The sequence below is a fragment of the Colletotrichum orchidophilum genome (assembly GCF_001831195.1).
Source record: "Colletotrichum orchidophilum strain IMI 309357 chromosome Unknown Scaffold_3.1, whole genome shotgun sequence".
NCBI classification, from domain to species: Eukaryota; Fungi; Ascomycota; class Sordariomycetes; order Glomerellales; family Glomerellaceae; genus Colletotrichum; species Colletotrichum orchidophilum.
In genome coordinates, this window is record NW_019172959.1 from 206,570 (window position 1) to 233,214 (window position 26,645).

A 26,645-nucleotide genomic window follows, 5' to 3' on the forward strand; every position below is an offset into this window, starting at 1 on the left:
TCGAGACCCAATAATGTCTTGGTTATGCGTCGGTGGCGGGCTTGTCTTATCCATCTGCGAACTGATGATCCAATACTAAGCTGGCCCCGCCGTAATCCGCAATGGACAAGAGCCGCAATACCACACGTAAACTCTAGTCTTGGCCGGTGGGGGGCACAGAGATACACCATCGGAACGCCGACGGCGGGGGTTGGCTAGCTCGGAGACATATCTCCACGATACCACGACTCGGCCGCGATTGAGAGTTTATGCCGGCCGTAGCCGTTCGTGATCGATAAATAGAAGTGCCCAGGCACCCTCCCACCATCCCTTTGCGTCTCAAGTCTCGTCTCAACCGACCAAACCCCCCTCAGCTATCACGATGCCGGCCAGACTCGTCGTGTGCAGCCATGCGCCGGTGCCGCTCTGCAGATCCCTTCGACTGCAGGGAGCGGCGAGGCATGTCAGCACCACGGCGGCCAAGACTCAAACTTTGTCTCCAACAGCGCCACGAACCTTCACACCGACCCCGAAGAAATCGCCTCTATCTCGGCTTTCAACCAAGGCTCTGGTCCGGTCATTGTTCCTCACCCAATTCATGTCATCACCACTTCTCATGAAGCCAGCGTTACCTTTACTACACTTTATCGCCAACACCAAATTCGCACTATTCAACCCCGATAAGAATCCCTTGTTGAACCGGCTACTCAGATGGACCATTTACGACCACTTCTGCGCAGGAGAGAACATCCCTCAAGTCTCAAAGACTGTTTCCGAAGTGAAGCGAATGGGTTACCAGGGTGTCATTCTCAATTACGCAAAAGAAATCGTTTTGGACAAGAAGGCCGCCGACGCTGAAGCGCAAGCTGGAGAGTACGCTCCGCAGGTTTATGCGATGGTCGACCAATGGAAGAAAGGAAACCTCGAAACTCTCCATATGATGGCACCAGGCGACTTCCTGGCTGTCAAGTAAGTTGCAGTGCCACTCTTTCCCATAATTCCCTACTAACAAGTTCAGGGTAACTGGCGCTGGTCCCATTGCCGTAGATGCCTTGAAGTCGAAAGCACCCATCCCGGAAGTTTTGAGCAAGGCCTTGGATGAGCTCTGCGAGGAGACCAACAGACAAGGCTCCCGTCTCTGGATCGATGCCGAGCAACAAGCCCTTCAGCCCCAACTCGACGAGTGGACTATCGACCTCATGAGAAAGCACAACCGCCAGAGCAAGCCGTTGATTTACAACACTATTCAAGGTTATCTCAAGGGCTCGAAGGCCAATTCCGAGCGCCATATTTCTCTGGCTGCGAAGGAGGGCTGGAGCTTGGGAGTCAAGCTGGTCCGCGGCGCTTACATTGAGAACGAAGTCCGATCCCTGATCCACGACACCAAGAAAGACACCGACACCAATTTTGACGACATTGCCGACATGTTTATCAGCCAGAGACTGCCCGAGGAGGCCAAGGAGTGCCAGTTCCCCGCCAGCGCGCTCTTCCTCGCCACACACAACGCCGCCAGCTCCGCAACCGCAATCTCTACCCACCGACGCAGGATCCTAGACGGCCAGGCCACGACGGAGCTCGAGTGCGGTCAGCTGTTTGGCATGGCGGACGAGTTGAGCTGCGAGCTGTTGGATAACTACGACACGTGCGTCGCGGACTCTGGGCTGAAGAGGGATGCTATCCCCAAGCCGTTCAAGTATCTGCCGTGGGGGTCTGTTTCGGAGTGTATGGGCTACCTGCACCGGAGGGCGGTCGAGAACAAGGGAGCCGTCGCGGAGAGCGCACATATGCTCGGCTCATTGAAGAGCGAGCTGAGACGCCGGGTTTTTGGTTAAGCCAAGCTTCTTTTTTTATTTTTTTTTTAAACAGCGATGCATAATGATTTGCTTTAGAGATATCCAATAATAGACACTCAAAAACACTGAGAAAATTTGAGAAAGTTTCAACAATCCCATTGCTCTCTTATCGTTTTGTGGTACTTGACCTCTTGGACAAACTTCTAGCGCTTCTGAGAGTCTGAAGATATGGCATTGGCGGAATATTTGCCCTCCCCCTATTGATACCTCTTTAGTGATGTTCAAGTCATTAATGGCGGTAGAAAACTTACCCACTTGGGAAACGCGGTGAGTTTATGACGCTCTCCTTGAAAGTCTAAAAACCCATCGAACCTGAAAAACTCCACAACTCCATCGGGAACCCTGTATGTTAATCGTTGCGCGTGAGAACTCCATAGCACGTGATTCATCAACCGTCTGACATCGAGAAGGTCAAAATGTAATCGCCTCAATACACATAGAAGCTCCAGACACGAGATCAAGTATTCCTTGTCACGATCGTCGCTACACCTATAACCGTACTTGGTCAGCACTGACCGCACCCCAACCTCCTGCATTTCTTGGATGTGTTTCACAAATTCCTTGTTGTCTTCAGTCTCCTCAATCCCGTAGTCGCACGTAAGGCTATACTCGGCGATCTCATACAAGATCCACAAGCGGGCTTGGAAGGGCGGATAAAACCAACTGAACCCGCAGTTTCGAATGATGCCCGGCATTGTCTCAAGCCCGCGCAAGAAGTAAGCCTCCTCCTTCTCGGTTCGGGGATGTTGCGGGATGCACGTCCAGTCAACCCAGATATATAACCAAGACTGAGGCGCGAGTAGGTTCTGGTGAAGGCGCAAGTTCGTGCCATCAGGATCTGGATCGTCGCTTGTGGTCCAAAAGTGGCTGACAAAGAGACACTCTGCCCGTGAGACGAATCCGTTGGAAGCGGGCATGAGAATATAATCCGCCAGACGATCTCTGCTCCACTTTGACAGCCTCTTTTGGGAGAGGAACGCTTGTCTCCGTTGAAAGAACCAGAACAGTAGATTTGCCTGTGGAGCGCATAGGAAGTCATCTAGGCTACTGTAATGCTGCAAGAAGTCTCCCGCAAGTCTATGCATGTCCGCCATCCGCGCCGGCCATGCGTTGATGCTTCGTTCGACAAGCGATTTCCACGGATCTTTTGGCGCGACAGAACTGCGTGAGAGGTTTTCAGAGGATGCAATCATGGTTATGACTGGTATGGAGACGTAAAAGCAAAAGAAGAATCAGGCTTGACGAGGAATGGGTGGCCTATGTAGTTAAGTAATATGCGAGAGCCTCATTTCAACAGCGATTGGAGCTCTCGTATGCATCAAATGTTACTACACCAACAGCCCTGAATTCATTGGTTGGCCGACAGATCCCTACCGTCCTAAGATCATTTCGAGTGGCGTCGAATGAGAGGGGATGAAGTCGCGGCTCGTGGATTCCATTTCGTCGATATCCCACGAATGGGAGGCTCAAAGTCGAGCTTGCATTTGTAAGGGGTACTCACGTTGAACTTTGTGTGAATAGGGACTGTGTTCCCAATGGCCCGCGATGAGGCTAGGTCGCTCGTGGGTGCTACAACTGAAAGGGTTCATTGCTTCACGTCACCAAAAGTTTGCGCAAAACCCTTTTTCAAAAAAAGAAATCTTATTTCGAGGCCGTCTTTCCTAGGTTCTGAAGAAGACTGTTTTCCGGCTCCTCATCCTGCCATCTCCTACGAGGCACTTCAAAAGTCGACGTGATGCGCCCATACGACTTCCCACCTAGCTGACCAACCCGACGCAATTTCTCGAGTTCAATGCGACTGGATTCTGGGTCAGCAGCATCTTCCCTAACCCAGGATCGAGTAGCCTTGAGTAGAACCATGCCGGCCACGCTCTTTCCCTCCTGGGCGTGGTCGCTAAACTCTTTACTGTCTACTACCTTTGCCTCTATCGAAAAGACCGACTCCAAAACTCTCGGAGGCTTGACCGTCGTCGTCTCTCCCTCGTGCAGCCCAGAAATAGCCCACTCGGAAACGCCGTGCGGCGCGTCGATGGACGTGGCATTGACCGCCTCAATCATGTCTTCCGAAACTGTGTTGATGACACACTCGCCCGTCTCCTGGAGATTCCGATACGAGTCTTTGACAGCGCCCGGCCGAGATGAGAAGCCGACTATAAACATGAGTGGGTCATGGTCAATGACTTGGAAGTAGCTAAACGGCGCGAGGTTCTTCTTGCCGTCCTTTGACAAGGTGCTCAGAAACCCCACGGGCCTGGGTGCAATTCCAGACACGAGCAGACGATAGTTATTGATCATGGAACGGTCTGGTGCATAGGGATCAATCTCCTTGTGGGTTGCGGAGATGGTTTCCCTGGTGCGGACTCCCTGGCCGTAGGACCAAGTAGGATCGGGAGACTTTGTGACCTCTCTTGGCGCACCAGAGTGGTCAAAGTCGGGGCGCTTAGATTGTACCTCCTCAAAGTTACCGACACGCTCTACAATAGCTCCTGCTGAGCCTGCCAATTTGGTTGAAGACATTCTGATTGTGCACATTGGGCTTGGTAGTGTACGTGGTGCGATTTGTGGTCTAAGAGGTAACTCAGCATTTGATCCTCTGGTTGTTCCCGAGGTGCACGTATGGCGATTACTAACATACCTCCGCGGGGTCAAACGCCCCAACGAGGGGAATCTCATTGTCACTAAATTAACTGCTGAAAAACATGCTTCAGTTCTACTTACAAAGCATCGCGTTGCAGCCGGATGCCGACTTGTAACAGGCCCTATGCAGAGTCACATACGCAGAGGGTCGGCAATCTATGTCGTCAAAGCAAGGGCACTGGTAAACAAGCCTCGGCTTGGAGGTATGATAAGACACTTTGACGCAATTGGCCTGGAGATGGTCGGAACAGCGATCCGATGCCCACTTTGGCGGCGTCATCGGATATTTGGGGAATGTCGGATACGTCACCCGACATTCCACAACTCGGCCACCCCGTGGCAGATCCGGTGACTTTTCCAAGCCTCTTCTCAATCACGACCTAGCTGGTTTCCTTTTGCAGATCTGACGCAACAGGTATCTCACAACAGTCAGGGTGGTATCTCGGCGAATTCTTCTGCGGTAGGAGGACGGATCCCCTGCGTCCTGCTCGTCGAATCCGCTGATAAAGCGAGGACTTTTCATTCGTTCTTTCGATGATCCTACCTTTTGCTTCTTCCCGGTTGCCAAGTGCTCTGCTATTCTTGCATTCAGTGTTAGTTGAGAGCCCGACATTGATCTGCTCAGATACAGTGGGCGTGACCTCCACCTAAGGTAGACTACCCCGTAGCTTGGGTCACCTGCTCCAATGCCTCTTCTCCCTCGAAAGCCTCCCCTCCGGAGCCAAGCGGTCTCGTGATCTCTCAACCCCGGATTTTTTGCCTAGTCTCCATTTTCCTTGAGGTTTCGACGAACACGTGCCGATCTTCCCCACGATGAGTGAGGTGTGTAGTTCATCAGAAGCACCATTCTCCATCACCCGTATCAACTCCGGTGCCTCCGGAACTGTGAACGGACGAACACGCCCGTGGACTTTGTGGGGTAGAAGCAAGCACCCCCAACGATAAGGATGGCGCAAAGACCTCCTTCGGCTATCTACGGCGAGTCGCCTACCCCAACAAACCGTCCTGCGGTCTCGCACTAGTGTCCATCTGCCCCAAAATTGCTATTGCCAATAAAGACACCAAGTTGCGCACATGTAAAACTTGTCGGAACCCTGCTCCGACATATTTACGTTGCGAGCACTGCACGCGCTACCAGCCACGCGGGAAACACGAGAAAGAGAGACATGAAGTCGCAAAACTGGCTCCACGAGAACCGTCCGCCATGCCGCAATTAAGCCAGGGACAGTTCAAAGTGACCAAAAAATGCCAAAAAGCGTGCGTTCTGTGCGAAAAGGGGAGGGGGGAGTTGCCCGGGCCCGTTTGTTCCGAACATCGGAGAGTTTAGTTTTTGATGAAAAGGCTGACTTGGGCGAAAACAAAAAAGTTGCGAACGATGTCGGGTGATGAAGGTCAAGTGCTCCGGCTCTCAGCCTTGTACCCGTTGCGACCGAAAAAAGCATAGATGCATCTTTGCTGTAGAGGATAAGAGGATATCGGTGCCGGAGAGGTGAGTTGTCGGGACCAGTTCAGTTGTCGGGATTGAAACAACAACAAAGACTAATGACTCCACTTTCTCCAGTTACCTCCGAGAACTTCAGAACAGGAACAGCGAGCAGGATTCCGACCGCCCGGCGAGGGCTCTAAGTCGGGGCGACGATGTTGAGGACGTGCAGAGTCGGTATACGGATGCGTATGCGACGCCGCATCACACTTCTCTTTCTCAGAGTGAAGACACCGCCGGCCAGTCCGAGACACCGAGGCATGGTGAGTTGCACTAATTCTTTTATTGCCCGGTGGTGCACTCATATACATACTGACGCTGCAGACGTCTTAGAGAGTCCGCACCTTGAAGGTCCTCCGGCGTCTGAGCCGGACACTGAGGTAGGAGATGCTCCTTCAAATCACGAAGACCACGGCGATTTCGGCCCAGGGTTTAGACAGAACCCGCTCGTGGACAGCGGCTACACCTTTGCAAAGGTGGGGGAACGGTACTGTAAGTCATATATGCCCATGTCCTGACTAAACAAGACAATGCTCATGCCGCTCCACAGGGTACATGGGCCCAACCTCATCATGGTCATTCTGCCGACGAGTATTAGCCCTGCTGGGCAAACGCATACCAGAGGCAGCCCCAGACCCGTGGCATCTCCCCCACGAGGGCGCCTTCAGGATGCAATGGACGCCCCTAGGCGCCACCGAGACGCCCGACGTCTCCAACCTCCCGCCGCTGGACTACGCCCTCTTCCTCTTCAACACGGTCAAGTTCTATCTCGGCGCCGTCTTCTACGTCATTGACGAGCCGTCCTTTCTCAAGAACCTCCACGAGCTGTACGAGGACCCCGTCGGCAAGGCCAGCGCCTCGAGGCTGTGGTACGCGCAGTACCTGCTCGTCCTCGCGTTCGGCAAGGCGTTTGTCGTGAACGGTAGTTCGCATGCGGCCCCGCCCGGGGTCCAGTACGCCGCGAGGGCCATGTCGTTGCTGCCGGACCTGTCGGGCTTGAATCCGGATACGATTCCTGCTATACAGGCGCTTGCTTTGGCTGCGCTGTACTTTCAGTGCTTGGATATGAGGTTGGCTGCGTATCAACACGTGAGAGCTTGCCCTCCTTTTTACCCTTTTTATCGCGAGATTTTTGAAGAGAATACGGGGTCACTGACGCGGGGGGTTGTAGATTGGACAGGCGCTGCGAATCGGCATCGTTGAAGGCATCTATAGACATATGCCCGAAGAAGTTGTCGGTATCGAGTACTCGCGACGCTGCAATATTGTTTTCTGGGTGGTGTACACCCTCGACAGGGAATTTTCGGCCTTGATGGGAGCGCCGACTTCTATTCGGGATGAGGATATCACTGTGAAGCTTCCTTCGCAAATGGACAATTCCCTTGATGCGCTGAATATGACGCTGCATGTCCGACTATCGCGGCTCATGGCCCGTATCCTTACAAGTGAGTTTCCCAGCAGGAGGAGGAATTAATTGTTGAGGAAACGGGTCACTAATGCTGTCGTGCTAGCTATTTATGGTGTGGGCAAAGAGTTTGATGGTTCGCTGGTTCCCAACACCCAGTCGATCCTGAGGGATCTGGCGAGATTATCCCGGGATCTCACCGCGCTCCTCGACACGCACTTTCAAGGCTCTGTCAGCAGAGCTTCCAGGATGGCATTGCGACTCATCCTGTCTTACCACCACGTACGTCCATCTACATATACCTGGGGAGCTTATTTTCTAACCCCAGCAGTGCGTCGTCCTGACCACTCGGCCACTGGTCATGTGTGCCCTCCACATGCACATTGAACACTCCGACATGCGACACTCACAAACAGTCTCCCTCACACCACCAGTCGCATCCCTCCTACAATCCTGCGTCGACTCCGCACAGACGGTGCTCCGAACGCTACGCGTCCTCGGAGACGAAGACCTCCTCGAAGCCTTCCTCCCCTTCCAGCTCGAAGACGCCTTCTCCTCAGCGTTCCTCCTCTACCTGATCCGGGTCATCAGCCCTTCCATCCTGCACGACGACGCGTGGTGCGAGAACATCAAGTGCGTCCTGGACAAGATGATTTCCAAGGGGAGCCTCGTGGCGCCGCTGCGGAAGCTGGAGCTGAGCCAGCTGGAGCACATCATGTCGGCGCTGACGCCGGTCGGGGAGGAGCCGCCGACGCCGCCGCCGACGAGTACGGCGAACCACCACCACCACCACCACCACCCTTCCCACCAACATCATGGGCACGGGCACGAGCACGGGTCATTTTTGGATCAGATGGAGGAGGCTGGGTGGGATATTTTTGATACGAGCGGCATGGGTGGCCTTTCTCCGCAGGCGTTGTTGGATTTGGCGGAGAGGTTGGATGTGGAGGACTTGATACAGTCTGTTGATGGGAATAGGGAGAGGAGTTGATGAGCTACTGTAGTCAAAAGCGGAATGAGGAATGGTGAATGACACCGAAAAGTTTGAGTATCTATCTGTGTTCTCGTCGCTGAGTCTATATGGCGATCTGGCGGAATCGAGAACTCCTCAGGTACCTACTTTATGCAGATGTTTATAAAGATTCGCGGATAGCTGACTTGAACTACACCAATCACCCCGAGTCAGTCGGATCTCCTTCCTTGGTCACAAAAGTCTGAAACTTACCGGAATGACTTGAGCCTTCTCCAGGTCCCAAACATCATTCTTGGCATACACGTCGCCTCGGATGAGTTCCCAGGCCTCGTCGGCGTCCTTCACGGTGTAGATCATCACGCTACCCTTGAAGCCGGGCGTCTGACCCTCGACGGGGTGTTCCTTCTCAAACATGGCGCCTAGTCTCATTATAAGCATCGACATCATGGCAGACCTCACAAGAAGAAGCAAGTTTCACTGATTACGTACCACCAACGGCAACCTTTCCGTTGCTCTTGTGGCCCTGGGCATTCGCGAGATGTGTGCTGCGGCATATCAGCAATCGTCCGGAACCCCCACTCGGCCTCTTCACAACAGCTAGTCTAAGAACACTTACGGTCGGACCTCCAAGCGCCGGGCAAGCGCATCCGGCTTGTCGGGGAGGATGCAGAGGAACTCCTTGGCGGCGGTAGCCATTGTGCGGTAGCGGTTGAACGGTGAAGAGGCGGATGGGCGGGGAACAAACGGTTGCCGAACTGCGGGTTTGAAGCTATTCCTCAAAATTCGAGCCGACATTGACATTCTGATGGATTGAGATACACGGCTACTGCGGAGAAGCTTCTCACGGGAGATCGAGATCACGGCATCATGTGACCGGGAAGTGCGGAGATGGGACGGTTCGAGGAGTTCGGAGTTTGAGGGGGAGGGGGGCGGGGCAGCGTACTCTGTTTGGCAGCTCCGATGCCGGAATTAGGTGCCGAAAGTAGCCGGTGATGCGTGGCGCGGGCCCGGGTGGCGAGAACTCCGGCATTGCCTCCCTCTTGTCTATTCTCCCACCACTATGTTGGCTTCAAGGCGCAGGCAATGCGAATTAATGCAGCTGAGTTCTCCAAGGGGCAAAATTGCTTTTTCTTTACTTCCGCATCTTCGACAATTGTTGATTGTGGTCAGTAAACGAGCAATCATTCAACCTGAAGTAATTACGTTACCTACCTATGTACGTGACTCGGCTTTGCTATTACATTTGACGGCAAAGCCGTGGGGTTAGTTCACGATAGAGGCCTCTCTTTCAACGGGTTCCACTGCGCATTATACACTGGGCAAAAGACGGTAGTACTAGTCTGCACGTGCATGAAGTGATTTGAGCGGACGTCGTGCACAAGAAGATGTGGCAACTCATCTGTCTTTTGAGAAAACAAAAAGAAGGATGCAACGCGACAACCATCGCTGCTAGATTAGGTCGTACCCGGGTTCGAACCGGGGTTACCAGAAGTTTTGGTACAGTCAAAATCTGGAGTGATAACCGCTACACTATACAACCATAGATTGTTTGCTTAACCCGTTGCATGGGTGGAGGCAAGCGATGTCAGTGCCCGGTAAGAATCCACAATAAGAACGATAAAGCGCTGAGCAATGTCTCGGCTTTTCCCCCACATCGTGATCTGATCATTCCAAGCCTCGATAATTGTCTACGACGTCACGACTTTGGACTAACATGCAAGACTACCCTTGGTTCGCGTGCTCGAATAAGTGCCGCATGTAGACTCCGTCATGACAGACTTTCCAATCCTCAAGTCTAAGCTAGGAGTGTTGAGCAGATCTAAGCAATGCCATTCTCCCACAGCGCGTCAACAGTAAACCGATACTTGGACCGTTCATGTAATACAATGCTCTCATCCCCATACGCGGGTACCAATGGGCGCCCTGATACTAACCCCGACAGCATTGGCGCTCAATCACCTCAACCCCATCTCCACCCCAGCCGCAGGCGAAACCACCCAGTTCCTGCGCGCAGCAGGCCGAATACCAGTAGCCCACTCCGTCAACACATACGTTGCGGCGCCGCCCCACGGGTGACTCAGGCCCGTAAACAGTCACCGGCCGGCCTGCCGTGTCGCGGCGTCGACGTACTCCCAGCTCGCGCCCACCGCGCTCTGGTCTGCCGCCTCGGTCGCGCTGCCGGGCAGCATCGCGCCCCAGAGGATCTCCAGGAGCTCCCTCGCCGCCTTTGTCTAGTTGCTCATGAACGGCGCCGAAAACAGGAACCCACTGGTATTGGGCGAGATGTTGACGCTCGAGTCGTTGGAGCGCCCTGCCGAGCTATCCCTGAAGCCCGGTCTCAGCTTCAAGCTGGACATCACAGCGGCGAGGCACCGCGAAAAGCGCGTCGCGTTCGCTATGCCCAAGGTGATGCAGAACGCCGTCGCCGCCGCCGAGATGCAGTCCAGATCCGCCGGCGATAGACCGTACGCGCCCCTCCCGTCGTCCCAGAGACGCTCATCCGTCGCGGTCGCCAAGGACGTCGCGGCGTCTCTGTACCGTGCGGCGGATGTCGTATCGCTCAGCGCGTAGGCTACGTTGGCGGCGTAGTTGAAGAGGCTGGACGGCCTCGCCTCCGGTGGCAGATCCCCCGTCCGCGGGCCCCGTGAACCGCGAATCCCACCTCAAAGGTTACGAGACCCGTCGGAGCGTTGATCTGCGGCAGAAGTCAGTCAAGCACCCTCTGACACCGCGGCCAGGTGGATCGCGCCCAGGCGAAGTCGTTTGTGAGACGCGCGTGGTCGTTGAAGGCCATTAGGCCCAGGAGGAGCTGGGAGCCCTGCAAGCCGAAACTCCCGGCCGGCGGCGCCAGCGCGTTCGCGACTGTCGTGAGGTTGTACCCCAGGCTGGGCGAAGTGTTCATCTGGCCGTTGGCGATCTGCGAGTCGACCTAGGGCTTTAGCGTGTCCCTGGCTTGCTCCGTCTGCGAGGTGCTGGCGGCGATGATGCGCGCTGTGTCTGGTTCTTCCAGTCTTCAGCATGAACGGCACGTCGGAAACATCGAACAGGTAGCTCGTGAGTGTTGTCTGGTTAACAAAGCCGGGTCCACACGCCAGCGAGAAGGTGTTGGGTGGTGTCAGAGTCTTGTTGACATCGGTGAAACTGCTCGACTCGGCAAGCTCGCCGGTGAGGAGCATGGTATCTCCATCACCGGGAAGGACTCCTTCCTGTGACGGCTTATCAACGTTACATCTTTCACTCGTGGAGCAAACGGATGGAATACTCACCGTCGCCCATCAGCTTCCTCCCCTCTCAATATTGGTTCCAAACTCAATAGTGTTGCTACTCCACGAGTTGGTCTTGTAAGTGACCAAGGGCTGGCCTTGTGATGCGCGCAAACACTCCATTCTCCCCAGTGACTTCCCAGATTGTCCTATGCGACCCCTTTGCAAAGCAAGCCGCCGTGGCCGCCATAGCACTGAGCTTCCACACCTGGTTCCAAATCTCGTCATCACTCTCAAACCCCCTGAAGTTCCTTGGGCTCAAGCGTACCCTATCGATTGTCGCCTCGAACCCCACGCTTGAGAAGGACATGGTGCTGTTCGTCAAGAGCCTGATGGACTGCCACTTCGGGCTGCCCTGGATGAGCAGGGATGTGACTCGGCCGACGGACGTGAGGTTGAACATCTGGACGCGGAAGCTGTTGCTCAGCTGGTTGGAGAAGGTGTACGGCCCGTCCGCCCGCGAACGCGTCTTCGAGTCCGTCAAATTGCTTCGTGTCCTTCACCTCGATCTGGGTCGGGGCGCTGAGGGTGGAGACTTCAAGATCGGATAGCCCACCCCGACCAGGCGCGCGAAGTAATACGGAGTCCCCGGATTTGGTAGGTGTTTGCTTGTGGAGAAACGCGGGGAAACGTGTTCTGGGAGGCTTCTTGAGTCGCCTGCTGTCTGTATAAGTCGCTTATATTCCGGCGCGGGGACCGAGACATGCACACGCTAAGAAGTCGGATTTTTGCTACAAAGGATGGCAAACATTCAGATGTTGGTGAGCTTCTCGTGAGCTCAAAGGTATCAATCGCAATCATACATGGTACAGGGAACCCGCAAACCATTCTCATACATTAATCGTCAGAAACGTCACAGCCCAGCCCCGAGCTGTCTCCTAACCCTTTTGGTCATTCTTCTTCTCGTCCAGGCAGATGCACAGGGCACACATGAGCGCCATATCGACCCCCGGCGCCACTGTGAGGGCGTACGTTTGCTTGCCCCCGAAAAAGTCGCGCGCCCGGAGCATGTTTCTGTCGATCCGCCCGAGCACCTGGCCGGTATTCGTGTCGACAATGTCGGCCTGCGTCGAGAGCCAATTGCCCTTCATCTCGAGCGATTCCGTCTTTCCCGTCTGCGGCGAGACGAATGTCGCGGTAGCTTTTGAGCCGATCACTGTTGCGAAACCCCTACAATCAGCTTACTCGGCCCTCTTCCACTGGAGCTAGGTACTAATAAGGGGGGGGAGGACCAAAATAACTCACGCGCAAAGCTGTTCTTCACTTCCATAATCTTGTTGCCCTTGGGGTCCTGCGCCGCAAATGTCGTGTGGAGGTGCAGGTGTTCCTTGACGATGTCAAACAGGTGGTTCCCCGACATGTCGTAGACGGCCTTGCGGCCTGAGATGGACAGCGCCTTGCCCTGCACTCGGAGGATCGGCTGGCCGGTGGCGAGCTTGATGTCGAAGCTGTCGCCGGTGATGGAGAGGATCTTTTCCTTGAGCACGAGGGTCTCGCTCTGGCGCGCTGTCAACTGCGGGAAGATGCCGATGGAGTTCCCGGCTGGGGGGAGGGAGTGGACGGCTGGAGCAGCCATGGTGCGTGGTTGTACGTGTGTGTGTTGAGCAATTACTGCTGTGTGAGTCTTGTTTTCTGGGGTATTATCGTGGTTTGTGAGGGCGCAAGGTGAGCAAAGGGAGGAATTATCAATAGACGCAGATTGTGAAGCGAAGATGGGGGATGACGAGTGTTTTTAAGTGTGATACATGTGAAAGCTTGTGCGCCATTCCAAGCTCCCTCCCCCAAGGCAGATCAGCTCAAACCTCGACACTTTTGAAGATCTGCTGGCTGCCTGCGGCTGAGTAGACCGGGGGGCAGTGCTTATTGCTTAGCGCCACTTCGTCTTCTCTGTTTCCCCACTCACCCGGGCGATGAGAGTGAACGCGGAGTACAGAATGAGGGGTGGGTTGTTGAGAGCTCAATGTCGGATTAGACTCGCAATGACGTCAAAGGATGAAGCAGCGTGTCCCTCGAAAGTGCGTAGAGAAGCTCGGTCGTGGCGGGAACCAGACCCCATTCTTTCCCGCTTGACGTCTCGAAGGAATGGGCGAGTCTCACGCCAATTAGCTGAGGTCGACCCCTAACTTGGGACGGAGTAACAAGCTACGAAAGCCACATCACCTGCTTACTGGCGACTTCGCCAATTCATTTCAGTTCTTGGGGCTACCTAGGTAAGGCGTTACCCAAGAGCCAAGGCAGCTTGGGCAGGTTGAGACTTCACCGCGTGCGAGGCCGAAATCGAGGAACAGACCTGATCAAACTTCAGCACCGCCACAAATGTGAGCGCGTGGTCCCTTCAGCCACTCATCTCAATTGTCATAGTTCTGCAGCGCCTTCGTCCGCCACAATTTGTTTTGTGTGGCTGAAATGCTCTTACTGGCACGGTAGGAATAAAATGCGATAAGATCGAGCATCACTGACACGAGACACACGTTCGATTGTCAGTAATTGACTATGCAAGTTCTCATTCCGTTTGTAAATGCGAATGACCAAAGATACAATTCAAGGACGGTATGACAATGTAAACGATGAATCCTCTACCCAATCGGGTTTTCATTGTCTTCCTTAATTCAACTGAACCTACATGATGCTTCAAGTGAAACGGCCTTAGGTTGATGCACTCAATTGAGATAGTAGTTGCCAGGTAAAAAATTAATAATCACAGGGTCTTCTTGAACCTACCAACTCGGTATTTCATATCAGTCTGGCAAAAAGTTAAAGTATATTCCATTAACTTGAAATAGCCTTGATCAAATATGTTCAGATCATCCAACAGTGATTAAGTATAGACCGGGGTTAAGAGGGCTATATGATGAGACCAACTCTAATCACGTGGCGAGATCGAGGTCGGATCTAAAAACTGGTACAATTCAAGAAAGAGTATTATTATTCGTGTTCAAGGTTAGTACTTGACATGCGTCAACAGGTATTCCTCAGCCCGTCGATCACTTGGCTAGACGTAAACGCCCACTAAGATTACTGACCCTCAAGCTCCTTCTCAGTCCAATCCCACAACGCCTGGGCGGCACCATCGTCGTACAAGTTCGCCTCCTTATACTCCTTGAACTTGGGATTATAAAAGCCTCCACTCTTCACACTTGCAGTAGGCGCGGTGCTGGCCCAAAGCTGAGCTCGCGCACCCGCGTGGACGTCCGTCAGGAAAATGGACCCAAGCACACTAATCATTCCACCAACCCAGGGCCTTCTTTTCTTAAAGTCGTCAAAGAGGCCAGTGTTCACCACCCCGGGATGGACTGCGACGAACTTGATGGAAGGGTAGAGCTGGCTCAGCGTGCGGGTGTGGTAGTAGTCTGCGAGCTTGGACTGGCCGTAGCGGGCCAAGCTGGAGATGTCGTTGAGGGGCGTTTTGCACTTTGAAAGGAGGATGCCCTCTGTCGGTGCTTGCTTGAAGAGCTCGGAGCTCAGGTTGACGACGCGAACGTCTGTCCCGGACTGCTCGGCCGTTTTAGTCAGGATCGGAAGCAACAGCTTGGTGAAGAGGGCGGGGCCCATGTAATTTGAACCAAACTGGACCTCGTACCCATCCTTGGTGAGGCCTGGAGGGGTAGCCATCAGGCCTGCGTTGTTTATCAAAATATCGAGACGATCGGATGAATCGAGAAAAGCCTCGGCGGATTTCTTGATCGCCGCAAAGGAACCCAGGTCCAGCTCGAGATACTTGATCCTATCCTTGGCTGCCGGTACAGCTTGCTCAATCTCCTTGATGGCGGCATTGCCGCGGGCTTCTGTCCTGGCTGTGAGGTAGATTCTCGCGGGGTTGTGCTTGGCGAGCTGGGTGACGCTCTCTTTTCCGAGGCCGCTGCTGCCGCCTGTCACGATGATGACCTTGCCGTCCAGGTTTGGAATATCATGTTGCGGGGAAAACGGCATTGCACCGTCGCGACGTGGGGTGTGAAGTGAAGCTTCACAATGCCGAAAAAGTGACCGTAGCGAAGCGGTAAGACGATGAAAATGACGAGGATGTGCGTGATGTCGCCCGGTACTGGAGAGGCAGAGGCTATTGCGTCGATGATGTGCCTACCAATTAATATTTCCGGAGAGGTCTGGTATCTTAAATGCGGTCCTGATGTTAAGATTACAGAAAGTCTTTGCACGGCAGACAAGAGGCCCGCTGATTATTATAATTACTGATTAGCAAGGTCCAACAGCCACGTGTGACCCCCGCGAACCGAGCTGACGCCATACCTTGTCTCGGAGACCTGTATTTACCATTTTATTTAGATCAAGATGAGTGATCCGGCATACACGTCAGAGTTGCTGACCAATCTGGCAATCGGTCCGCTAATACCACTCAGCCAAAAGCTGTCATTCCAAAATTAAGAAGAATAATTAGCGGAACTGAGACGTGGTGTGGTGTTTTCCGGGCGTCGGTGACTTACGAGGCGGGAGCGGAACTTGCATTAGCCCGACTCGATTCTCCTCACATGGATGCTATCACTAATCAATCTCAGCTTGAGCTTCTTGTTGCTAATTCGGACTTATTCGTCAGAGAGCCCGACCTAATGAGACACATAGGTACCAAGCAAAGAAATTTTCGAATCAATTCGTAATAAGCCAGCGCAAGAAATTCAAGATAGTTTCCTGCATCCATTCATGCAGCAATGCTCCTTGTTGATCGATAGACTAGACTGGGGTTGAATTTACGTGTACGCTACTCCTCAGTTGCCTACAACCACCGGGCACCCTCTGCCTTAACTCTCATAGTCACTGCAGTGATAGATCAGTAATTCAAAACCCAGATCCAGAACAAGCAATCCTAAGAGACGAAAGCACTGTGAGGCCTGTCTGAAGTGGCAAGCCTTCTGAAAGAGTGACATTCTGGCTATTCTTACAATGACGAATTCATCCCGCTTCAGATACCACTTGCGGGAGTCAGTAGTCATTTTGTTTTGAGATTTAAGGGAGCCCAGTATAGTTTGCTGAATATAAGTATCATTACTCCTGGGGACTTGATAACGGGATGTTGTATAATAGACAGAAAGCTGGGTATGAAAGTCAAGCCTAGCTGAGGCTTGAGCCACATCTAAAATGGGACAGGAGCTGGTCTCAGCGTGGCTCCACTAAGCACTACATGGTTGTCAAGATTCAACCAACAGCGTTCCAGTCCGGCTAAGGTGACCTGCATGAGAGATTGCCGCTTGGCGATTGGAAGATATATTTGCTGACGCGGTGCAGGAGGAATCTCGCGCATTCATTCCGAGTTCTGCTCGAAGACTTTGAAACATGAGCCACTGGGCTACATACCTGGTAGTCCCCTCCTGGTGTTCATGACACTTCAGCGACGCCTGTCTGCACATCAGTTCATGAGCCGCAGCGATGACATCTCTTTGCTCAGCTTGCCAGGGTATAACCCCGCAAGCCTTGGCTCAGCCTGATGGCTATCGTCATATCGAGAACGCGCATAACCTCATAGACTCAGCCAAAACATGCGACTTTTGCAGGCTCATACGCCGCGCGATGGACCAGGATTGTCGGACGCCCAAGACAGACGAACAAATTCGGACGAACACGAACCCCGAGCCCCTTTACTTGTTTGGAGTAGGAGACGGACTGGATGTTCCGGGCTCGGACGCCTCTGGAGATGGCATTGAGCAAAACGAACCGCCAATGTTATTCGGCATCAATGTGCATATCCCGGACATTGAGTACGGCTATGATCTGGTGAAGCTAAGTTTATTCTCGGATCCTGGTAAGAGCTTCGGCAGACAGGCAACTACCAATGCTGCTGAGGCGGACTAACGTGTTCATTGATGTTATAGAGACCGCCCCTTTTCGCAATAAAGACGTTATTGGGATGAGGTTATTGACGGACTCAGGCTCCAACGAGGCTTTCGGACTCGTAGAGACTTGGTACAATACCTGTAAAATGGGCCACACGGAATGTAACTAGACATTTACTGGTCCGGTAGGTTCCTTGACATCGAGCGACTTGCACGTCGTGCCACCACTACCAACTAGAGTACTTGACGTCGGTCCTTCTGATGGTTCAGAGGAACCGAAACTTCTCATAACCAACGGGTTCCATGCCTCTTATGCCGCTCTAAGCCACTGCTGGGGAAAGCATAGAATCCTCACGACTACGTCCAAAAACCTGGTTCAGCACTGCAAGATCATCCGATTCTCCAGCTTGGCCAAGACCTTTCAAGATGCTATCCAGATTGTTCGGTTTCTCAACTTGCGGTACCTTTGGATCGATAGCCTCTGCATCGTGCAGGATGACGCCGAGGACTGGCATAAGGAGTCGGTTCAGATGGGTCGCATCTATAAAGATTCCGAAATAACCATTGCCGCGTCCGGTGCGCGGGACGGATCGGAAGGATGCTTCGTTCCACGTCCTCCTCTACAGCCAGTTATTCGGTTACCCTACGGAGAAGCGAAGCAAGGAGAATACATGTGCGCAACCCTGTTCCCCGATGCGCTGGATACCACTGTTAGCGAAACTCCCCTAGGAAGCCGGGCATGGATAACACAAGAATGGATGCTCTCCCCCCGCGTTATTCACTATACGAAAGCAAGGATGGTCTGGGCGTGTCGCACCCTTCTCAAGTGTGAGGACGGTGAAATTGAGACGTCTGGAGATGAACAGAGGCTCTTTGAGAGCGCCAGGCGATATCGACAAGCCAAGGACGCCCTATTGAATTGCACTCTCGATTTGGAGGACGAGGAGAAGCTAGGTTTCTACGCCGACTGGTGCGATCTTGTGTCAACCTACGCCGCACGGAACCTGACGTACGAATCGGACAAGCCTGTCGCCATCTTGGGGCTGGCGACCGAGGTTGGCAAAGGTATCGGCGAGACCTACACCTCTGGGGTATTCCACGATGATTCTCTACTGCATGAAGAGTTCCATGCGCATTGCATACTCACCCAACTGCTTTGGTTCGCGAAATCGACGTTGACTCGCCCGCCTGCCCTTCAAGATCAACCGTCTTGGTCCTGGACATCTACCATTGGCGCCGTCTCGTTCCTCGCACCGGCCCGAACAGCGCAGAGCCGTATTATGGATCTTCATCGCGTCCAACCAAAGGCTTCGGCGTCTTCCTGGAGGTTCGTGGCCCAGTTGAAGAAGTGGGAGGCGAGGAGAGAAGGAGACCCGTCCCATCGATCTGGGGATGACTACCACGCCATGGAATTTTATCCCAAAGGATCCATCACGTACGGCGGTTTCGTGACACAGAAAACCAAACTCTTTTCTGGGAGGGACATGACGCCTGCTGGGTGGGCGGTCTTCGACTTGGACGACTGGCCTCCGGAGCCATTCTACCTGGCAATGATTTCAGCAAATGAATTGGACGGAAATCCCGACGGCTTCAACGTGATGTTCCTCGCAGAAGCAAGAACAGATCCCGGGCTGGGAACAGACAGGCAGTTCGAGAGGCTTGGGGTCGGGCAGATTGTCGACCAGACCTGGTTTGATCAAGTCGAACCCGAGACTATCATACTCATTTGATGACGACAGGCGGTGATCAGGAAATCGTTCCAACTCTAAATCGAAATTCATAGGAACCCATTGCTTTGCCGCCAGACTTGAATGGTGCTATGGCCGTGGATGGTGACATTCATCTCAATGTGCCCCACTCCGTCCCCGGTTATGTCGGCACTTTGCCTTCTTATCAGTTGTATGCCCCAGATTATCTCGTTGACCTGCCTGTTTTGTACATGAATCAAACCATACCTTATGCAGTAGCTAACGGTAGGCGGCGTTCAGATTGAAGATCAAAATGGAGCAATAGAGTGCCGTAGCAGAGAAACGGGCCGTGGCTGTCGACATGCCTCCTTGGGGCAAGCCCCAATCCACCATGATATGTTCAAATCTCTCATCATTTGTCAATCTCGAGCAGCCGGCACACGACCTGCCGCCACGTCAACCAGACTCCTACCCACCTACATGTACATAGCAATGCCTTGCTCCGCTGCATCTCTTGGCACCCTCTTGGCTCTGCAGGGTGACTTTGAGGCTCCAAAGCTTGACATCTTGGCAAGAAACGACGACAACCCCTTAAGATGCGCACGTCAAGTCTCATCGCCGGCCTGACGGCTGTGCTCAGCCTGCCGCTGATCGCCGCTTACGGACCATCAAAGTTGCACCGGAGTCCACTCCGTCGCGTCGCTCCTGGTCACGCCGAGGTACAAGCTCCGCGGACGATTATGCGTCGCGGCAGTACCTTGCAATACTTCAACAACAAGACCAGTGGTGAGCCATAGTCTTTGCTCTCCAATTTACGCGCTTCTCTGACGTTTGGAACACAGAATTTTACGTTGATGGCACGGGAATCCCAGACGTTGACTTTGACGTTGGCGAAAGCTATGCCGGTCTCATTCCGGTCGATGCTACTAAGCCGGAGAGCGAACAACAGAAGAACTTTTTCTGGTTCTTCCCCACCGAGAACCCTGCTGGAAAAGACGATGTCATCATCTGGTTCAACGGTGGCCCGGGATGCTCCTCCATGGAAGGTTTGCTAAATCAAACGTGGTGACGATTTGACGATGGATTTACTAAACGCCGGTAGGCTTCCTGCAAGAGAACGGCCCGTTCTTGTGGCAGTACGGAACCATCAAGCCTGTCGCCAACGCATGGTCCTGGCATAAGCTGGCAAATGTGATCTGGTGAGCAGTTCCCTCGTACCAACACCCAAGAGGATGATGCTAATACTTTGGTAACAGGGTTGAGTACCCCATCGGCACAGGCTTCAGCAGCGGCCCTGTCACTGCTACAGACAACGCCGAGACGGCAGACCAATTTGTCAGCTTCTGGAAGAACTTTGTCAACACCTTTGACCTGCAGGGCAAACGCATCTTCATCACTGGCGAAAGTTACGCTGGAATCTATGTGCCCTACGTCGGCGCTGCCATGCTCGACAAGAACGACACCTCCTACTACGATGTCAAGGGCGCGGTCTACTACGACCCAGTCATGCCCTACGACGACGCCCTGAACTTTGACCACGCCGCTTTCCCCTCGTTCTACCGTTACTGGGAGAGCGTCTTTGCCCTTCCCAACGGCGCCAAGGAGCAGCTAGCCAAGGACGCCAAGAACTGCGAGCTCGACAAGTACGTCGACAAGTATTTGACCTACCCCCCGCCTGCCCGTCCCTGGCCGGCAGCAAAGGTCACTGACGACTGCGACATCATTGCTCACTTTGATGCGATCTCGACGGTGATCAACCCATGCTTCAACGGATATCACATCTTAGACACGTGCCCCGTCCTCTGGGACGTTTTGGGCTTCCCCTCCATCATGTACAGCCCCCCCAACGCCACCTTGTACTTCAACAAGCCCGAAGTCAGAAAGGCGATCCACGTCCCCGTGGACTACCCGACGTGGAGCGAATGCCAGGACCCCGTCTTTGTCGACGACAACGACAACTACAACGGCACCGAGCACGAGGAGAAGTTCCGGACCCTGGTAGAGCGCACGAACAACGTCCACGTCGGCTCCGGCCAGGCGGATTACGTGATCAAGCCCAACGTGACGACGCTCGCCATCCAGTACATCAAGTGGAACGGCCAGCAGGGATTCCAGAAACAGCCGTCCGAGGACCTCCTCATCCCCGCCGTCAACAACGTTGACGACAACGTCCCTAGCTGGGCTGGTGCCAACGTGCAAGGATCGGTCCACACTGAGCGCGGCTTCACACACTCTACTGCCAAGCTGAGTGGCCATATGATTCCTCAGTATGCGCCGAGCGTGGCGTTCAGGCACAGTGAGCATATGCTTGGACGCGTGGCCTCGTTGTCGAGCGGCGCACCCTGGTCTGTGAACATTTCCACTACTTTTCAGTGGCCTTATTAGCTTCCCCCACCTATTGCACTCCATAACTCTCCGCATTGGGGGCGACATGGTTGAGAGGTCGCCTTAGAAGGCGTAAAATTTTAGGTACGGAGATGTTGGGCTAGATCTCATAGAGGGTCCTCATTGGGAAACTTAATCAATCGAAATCATAAAGTAAGCAGAAGAGCGAAAAGCGAAAACAAAGCGAAGCTCGAAATGAAAAAGGAGCATAATTCTGCCCAGTCCAAGCAAGCCAACTGTGTGATTCTGCCCTACGGACCCCACCTCCCATCATTTTTTGAAAGGAACATCCCTGGATCCTGATCTTCAAAAAACTTTGACATAGTGTCCCCCATTGAGAGTTTATCAGTACATGAACTGGCGTAAAAACTTAAACTCGACCTAGCTGATGTCGTGCCTGAGCGGACCGAGTCGGATAATTTTTTTTGTAGCATCCCGGGTAAATCCTTTGATCCTTTGGCGCAATTCCTTCAAAACCTTATCTGGGCTCACGCCGGTTTCTAAGTGAAGCCTGTGGTATGTAGATGCAGTAAATGTTGAAAACATTGTCAACTAATCTCGGGGGGTTCTTTTCTGATTTCAAGGATAACGCCCTGATTCTGGGTCAAAGGGCCATCTTGTGCTCCATCAATCACTATCATATGGACCAGAGTGACAAGCTACTTAGGTGTCGACCTGGCGCACCAACTACCCGAAAGTCTAATTTGAAAGCCTTGTTACGCAGAGCAGCAAAACTCTAAAATATATGGTAGATTTACATGTATTTTCTACGCAATGACGCCACCGGGATGCTATGAATTGGTTGAACTAGGTCGTATTGGTCTCCAGAGGAATCCGTGGCCAGGCTCATACTATATGGTGGGAAATACTACAAGTGATATTCACGATTTTAATTATAGATCTCTTTGAATTAAGTAAGTCGGTCAGATGAACGATCAGTAAGCTCATGTGTGTAGTCACAATCCAATGCCGAAATGACATCCAAGGAATCGAAGAACAGTGAGCCTATGTGCAGAATACTGGTTCTTATTTACTCCATAAACTATTCAATATTCACAGGATGAAAGGTCAAAAGACCGCGTCGTAATATCATGCCAACCATCGATCGCCAAGAAAAGAGAGGAATGCTTCCATTCGACTCAGAACAGAAACCCCCAATCATCCACCACTCGCCACTCCCCTCAACCCCATGGACACAGGATCCCACCCTGTGTTCGACCATCTACAGTATGTACTGTTTCGTTGGTACCCTTTCGAGTATGTATTTAGCCGACGTACTTGACAGTGACGGTGCTGCCGCTGACGGAGGCAGCAGCCTGGATGCTGCGGCCGTTGTCGGGGGAGATATCAAGGATATCTGCGCCGGCAGGGGTGGTGGAGCCGCTGGAGCCGGAGGCGACGGCGTTGGTGAAGGTGACGGTGCCGAAGTCAGCGAGGGTGACCTGGCTGCCATCCTCCTCAAAGGCCTCGACGATCCACTCGGCGTTGGTCTCGCAGAGGGAGGAGGGGGTGTTGGTGAAGGTGTGGGTGACGGTCTTGCCGGTGCTGAGGTTCTGGAGGGTGGCGACGCCCTTGGTCTTGGAGGAGGCGTCGACGGTCATCTTGATCTGGTCTCCGACGTGGACGGAGAAGCCGGAGAAGCTGTAGGAGTAGTCGGGGATCCACTCGTACCAGGCGTCAAAGGTGCCGTCAGCGTAGACGGAGATACCGGTCTGGAGGATGGCGGTCTGGCAAGTGTCGCCGTCGATACCGACCCAGGCGGAGGCGGCGGCACCGTCGAAGCCGCTGGCCTCGGGGACGGTGATGGTGCCGGTGACGTGGTTGTAGCCGTTTCCGATCTTGACGGCACCGCCCCAGTTGCTGGAGTACTCGACGTTGCGGATACCGTGGGTCTTCTCAAGGTTCTCGACGGCCTCGGTGGAAAGTCTCTTGAGGGGGGCAGAGTTGTAGCGGGAGCGAGACGCGCGAGGGGTGAGAGGAGAGTAGTCGCGCTGGATGAGCTTAGTGCCGGGGGCGGCGGCGACGATGCCAGCGGCGGCGAGGACGAAAGCGGCGAACTTCATCTTGACTGATAGAGATGGATGGTGGTGGAATTGGGACCGAAGGTGAGATGGCAAGGGGCTTCTTGGGATTGATGCTGGCGATGCTGTTCTAAATTCATTCTACTTGGCCGAGAATCACGCTCATCTTTATACTCATCTTGCGGCTTGAGAGGATTATCGACAACAGCCATCCGGGATTCAACATCTCACGCAATTTTCCGGCACTCCCGATGCAATGAAGCCGCTATGCTCCTTACCGCAGGTCCGTAGATATCACGCTGCCGTGTTTCCCGAGGGACCTTTTGAAAATGGAGAAAACACCACAGAAACATGATGGAGAATCAGGCTGTTGCATCGAAGTGCATCCAGCGTCAACTGAGCTCCTCCCTTATCCGGAATCATCGTGAAGCCGTCGGTGTTGACCGTTGTATTCAGGAGTCCACCTACGAATACCACTTTCCTTTTAAGAGTGGCCCTAAGTTGTGGCGCTACCCGCTCAGACAGTGTGTAACAGTGTAAGTGCCGGTAATGCTGATATCCTGCGGGGACTCGGCCGGCGGTTAAGGCAAATGCTGCGCTGGTGTTGGTTGGTTACTTGGCAGTACGCCGCCAAGACAGGGGTTTGCAGATGTTTACAGACCTAACGTCGTGGTGGTGGTGGTGATTGTGGTGGTGGTGGGAATGCCGAGGTCTGGGGGGGAAGATGGGGTCGATACGTCTGGATGCCAAGAATGCTTGACATATCTCGGACTCGAACACTCTTCGAGAGTAGCGCAACGGCTCCGCCATACGGGATCTGAATGACGGGATGGTACTTGCGCCGTACGCGACTGTGCCGCAGCTACTCCCGTTCGGGTATTCGGCACATCACCAGCTCCACCATGTGGGCGTACCCCCAAAGAGGAATGAGGAATTGAAGGACCGACTGATGACAAGATTAAAAAACTGCAACGGACGATAAATTGCCTGCAGCTCATATCATCGGAAGGGCGTCCGGGTTCCATCGGTGGAAGATCATTTCCGCATCCAACGACTTTACAAGCTTGATAAGCAAAGTCTACCCATCTTTCGACCTTTATTCTTAGACCATATCTACCTCTGAAATACTGAGCGGACCATTTGTATTTTTCAGCGCTTTTGAAAAGAGTCATTTCCTTGTGTTCCGAAGTCCTTCATGTCAAAGTTCAGCAAAATATTGATCCTACCCTAGTCGACGTATTAATATCAGCTTGGGTTGATTTCGGTATCATCCTTGCCCGCCGGCTTTGGCAGGATGAGTGACGTTGGAATCAGACAAAGTTTTCAATGACGAAAAGATTCCGCTGAATGGTTGAAGTCCTTAGTACATTGACATATAACTAACACTTTAACATAGTTTACAGCAGATTTCACCGACTGCAAGCCACATGTTTATATACATCTAACATCCGCCATAGCTCACAAAGCTTCACTGAACGGAATAGCATGTTTCGCAACTTTTTATTTTCTCGCTTCTTTAGCTGCCTTTCAAAGGAAGGGAAGAGCTTCTCTCAGTGCACATAACTATATCCATTAAACAATTTTCGACAACCCCCCCATCCCCGCCTTGAGTGCCGACATATATGGCCCTGTCTTGGTCATCGTGTTCATCGGCTTTGTCGACTGACGTGATTTGGTCTTTTCTACCTCGCATTTTATATTCTCAAACTCGCCAAATGTCGTTTGATATATTACTGTCAAGTGTCAAGCTCACTATTCAGCCGCATAGTGGACGTTTTGACGGTCATGGAATGGAAGACTGAGCTAGTGACGGATTGTTGGAAACGGACTTAATGGCTCCATCTATTCTCAGAGTCATACTCGTCACCATGCAGACAAATCAACCGGTGATCCTTCTCATTTGGTCAACATGACTGCCACTTTTCTTATAGAAAAAAGGGAGAAAGGAAAAAAAGTTTTCGTCCACCTCGAGAAGGTCACTACAGAGATCCAAGATAGCCATTTCCTCTTGAACCTCATTCACCGGTAATTAATCGTTTGTAAAACCTCAGTCCTACCTCAGAGCACTTTTAAGAACGCTTGGGTTATTTAAAGTTCGGCTGGGAGATACTTCCGCTTTGGACCTTATTTCAAGAGCGTTCCGACTAGAAAATAGGTCTTGTGATTTGTTCATCTCTCTGCTATTTGTGACAAATTAACAATAACCTTAAAACCAACATCATTTACCTAAGCTGTGTTTTTCTGTGAACTATTTTCAACTAATCATAGCAGATGTTTTTACGCTGATGAATTTAACGTAGTTTTGCGATCCCTTATTACTTTCAACTTTCAAAGATTACCAGTAGCCTATCAGATGATGTTTAACTGTGCCCAGGACGAAGGGCAAGAAACATCCAGTTGATTCAAGCAATATTCATGGGCAAAGCCATAGTGTTGATTTCTTCGTATAACAATGTGTGAGAGCCATTTTGAATCATTAACCTACTATTACATCACTTCTTATAGATTCCTACTGAATGGGACTGTAGTTTTGCCACCACGGCCTGTGCAAGATTAATATTGAAGGTTTCTACAGAAACTCTCAGCTTCGGGCCGTTGGATTCATATTAACCAAAATAACAAGCAAGAGGGTTTAACACCGTCTCATCAAATCTCACAACTCAGTTGAGATTGTAGGCGAGACCCTACCTGGGTGACAGACTACCCAAATATCCGGGTATCCAGGCATAGTATTCATGATTGATCGGCCTGGACATCGGCTTTTCTTCTTAACGATACAGATTGCCACTTGCAGAGTATTTAGACACGATGGCTGTAGTGAGCACTGTCCATAAAGCAAATCATGAATTGATCCAAGTTGGTATTAAATTTAAAACACCTGACATCCTTCAAAGGTTGGGTTCCAGTCAATCAACGTTAGATCGCACTACAAGACTCACCTTTAATCTGGTTCAGAGTAATTTCGAAGCTTTTCATAAAACTTTTGTGTTCACTGGCTCCTGATTTGTTGCATAGTGATTGCCGAGTGCAGTCTCCAACTATTTCCAAACATCCGTCATTTTCGCACAGGTGTCACTAGTATTTGCAAGTTGTTGGAACTCTGTTCCATGTCTCCATTATTGCTGACTACCGCATCATCCGTCTTGAAATCAACATTCGGAATTGCTGCCTTCAAGTT

General features: G+C 52.5%; 12 protein-coding genes across 12 annotated transcripts; 6 read left to right on the plus strand and 6 right to left on the minus strand.

The window, feature by feature from the left end:
* Window positions 1–361: 361 nt before the first annotated feature.
* Window positions 362–1,811, plus strand: CORC01_00453 (proline dehydrogenase; the record flags this gene model as incomplete). Its single annotated transcript, XM_022612110.1, has 2 exons — window positions 362–948; window positions 998–1,811. The coding sequence occupies 2 exons, from the start codon at window positions 362–364 to the stop codon at window positions 1,809–1,811; spliced, it is 1,401 nt and encodes a 466-aa protein (XP_022481249.1).
* Window positions 1,812–1,975: 164 nt separating this feature from the next.
* CORC01_00454 (uncharacterized protein) lies at window positions 1,976–4,349 on the minus strand (the record flags this gene model as incomplete). The annotated part of the gene is made up of 4 exons (XM_022612111.1): window positions 1,976–2,029; window positions 2,084–2,174; window positions 2,349–2,993; window positions 3,580–4,349. The coding sequence occupies 4 exons, from the start codon at window positions 4,347–4,349 to the stop codon at window positions 1,976–1,978; spliced, it is 1,560 nt and encodes a 519-aa protein (XP_022481250.1).
* Window positions 4,350–5,844: 1,495 nt separating this feature from the next.
* Window positions 5,845–8,348, plus strand: CORC01_00455 (fungal specific transcription factor domain-containing protein; the record flags this gene model as incomplete). The annotated part of the gene is made up of 8 exons (XM_022612112.1): window positions 5,845–5,860; window positions 5,931–5,958; window positions 6,031–6,215; window positions 6,286–6,444; window positions 6,503–7,041; window positions 7,124–7,397; window positions 7,464–7,639; window positions 7,689–8,348. 8 exons carry the CDS (start codon window positions 5,845–5,847, stop codon window positions 8,346–8,348), a joined length of 2,037 nt encoding a protein of 678 aa, XP_022481251.1.
* A 142-nt stretch (window positions 8,349–8,490) lies between these two features.
* CORC01_00456 (uncharacterized protein) lies at window positions 8,491–9,026 on the minus strand (the record flags this gene model as incomplete). The annotated part of the gene is made up of 4 exons (XM_022612113.1): window positions 8,491–8,520; window positions 8,583–8,749; window positions 8,820–8,875; window positions 8,947–9,026. The coding sequence occupies 4 exons, from the start codon at window positions 9,024–9,026 to the stop codon at window positions 8,491–8,493; spliced, it is 333 nt and encodes a 110-aa protein (XP_022481252.1).
* A 1,218-nt stretch (window positions 9,027–10,244) lies between these two features.
* Window positions 10,245–10,901, plus strand: CORC01_00457 (uncharacterized protein; the record flags this gene model as incomplete). Its single annotated transcript, XM_022612114.1, has 2 exons — window positions 10,245–10,382; window positions 10,566–10,901. The coding sequence occupies 2 exons, from the start codon at window positions 10,245–10,247 to the stop codon at window positions 10,899–10,901; spliced, it is 474 nt and encodes a 157-aa protein (XP_022481253.1).
* A 136-nt stretch (window positions 10,902–11,037) lies between these two features.
* CORC01_00458 (RhaA is able to hydrolyze alpha-1) lies at window positions 11,038–11,506 on the minus strand (the record flags this gene model as incomplete). Its single annotated transcript, XM_022612115.1, has 2 exons — window positions 11,038–11,259; window positions 11,360–11,506. The coding sequence occupies 2 exons, from the start codon at window positions 11,504–11,506 to the stop codon at window positions 11,038–11,040; spliced, it is 369 nt and encodes a 122-aa protein (XP_022481254.1).
* Window positions 11,507–11,697: 191 nt separating this feature from the next.
* CORC01_00459 (uncharacterized protein) lies at window positions 11,698–12,144 on the plus strand (the record flags this gene model as incomplete). The annotated part of the gene is made up of 1 exon (XM_022612116.1): window positions 11,698–12,144. One exon carries the CDS (start codon window positions 11,698–11,700, stop codon window positions 12,142–12,144), a length of 447 nt encoding a protein of 148 aa, XP_022481255.1.
* A 327-nt stretch (window positions 12,145–12,471) lies between these two features.
* On the minus strand, window positions 12,472–13,169 carry CORC01_00460 (uncharacterized protein; the record flags this gene model as incomplete). The annotated part of the gene is made up of 2 exons (XM_022612117.1): window positions 12,472–12,749; window positions 12,839–13,169. 2 exons carry the CDS (start codon window positions 13,167–13,169, stop codon window positions 12,472–12,474), a joined length of 609 nt encoding a protein of 202 aa, XP_022481256.1.
* Window positions 13,170–14,608: 1,439 nt separating this feature from the next.
* On the minus strand, window positions 14,609–15,523 carry CORC01_00461 (uncharacterized protein; the record flags this gene model as incomplete). The annotated part of the gene is made up of 1 exon (XM_022612118.1): window positions 14,609–15,523. The coding sequence occupies one exon, from the start codon at window positions 15,521–15,523 to the stop codon at window positions 14,609–14,611; it is 915 nt and encodes a 304-aa protein (XP_022481257.1).
* A 1,587-nt stretch (window positions 15,524–17,110) lies between these two features.
* Window positions 17,111–19,103, plus strand: CORC01_00462 (heterokaryon incompatibility protein; the record flags this gene model as incomplete). The annotated part of the gene is made up of 3 exons (XM_022612119.1): window positions 17,111–17,342; window positions 17,413–17,514; window positions 17,563–19,103. 3 exons carry the CDS (start codon window positions 17,111–17,113, stop codon window positions 19,101–19,103), a joined length of 1,875 nt encoding a protein of 624 aa, XP_022481258.1.
* A 554-nt stretch (window positions 19,104–19,657) lies between these two features.
* CORC01_00463 (uncharacterized protein) lies at window positions 19,658–21,446 on the plus strand (the record flags this gene model as incomplete). Its single annotated transcript, XM_022612120.1, has 4 exons — window positions 19,658–19,847; window positions 19,904–20,107; window positions 20,164–20,260; window positions 20,318–21,446. The coding sequence occupies 4 exons, from the start codon at window positions 19,658–19,660 to the stop codon at window positions 21,444–21,446; spliced, it is 1,620 nt and encodes a 539-aa protein (XP_022481259.1).
* A 1,265-nt stretch (window positions 21,447–22,711) lies between these two features.
* On the minus strand, window positions 22,712–23,509 carry CORC01_00464 (peptidase A4 family protein; the record flags this gene model as incomplete). The annotated part of the gene is made up of 1 exon (XM_022612121.1): window positions 22,712–23,509. One exon carries the CDS (start codon window positions 23,507–23,509, stop codon window positions 22,712–22,714), a length of 798 nt encoding a protein of 265 aa, XP_022481260.1.
* Window positions 23,510–26,645: the final 3,136 nt, after the last annotated feature.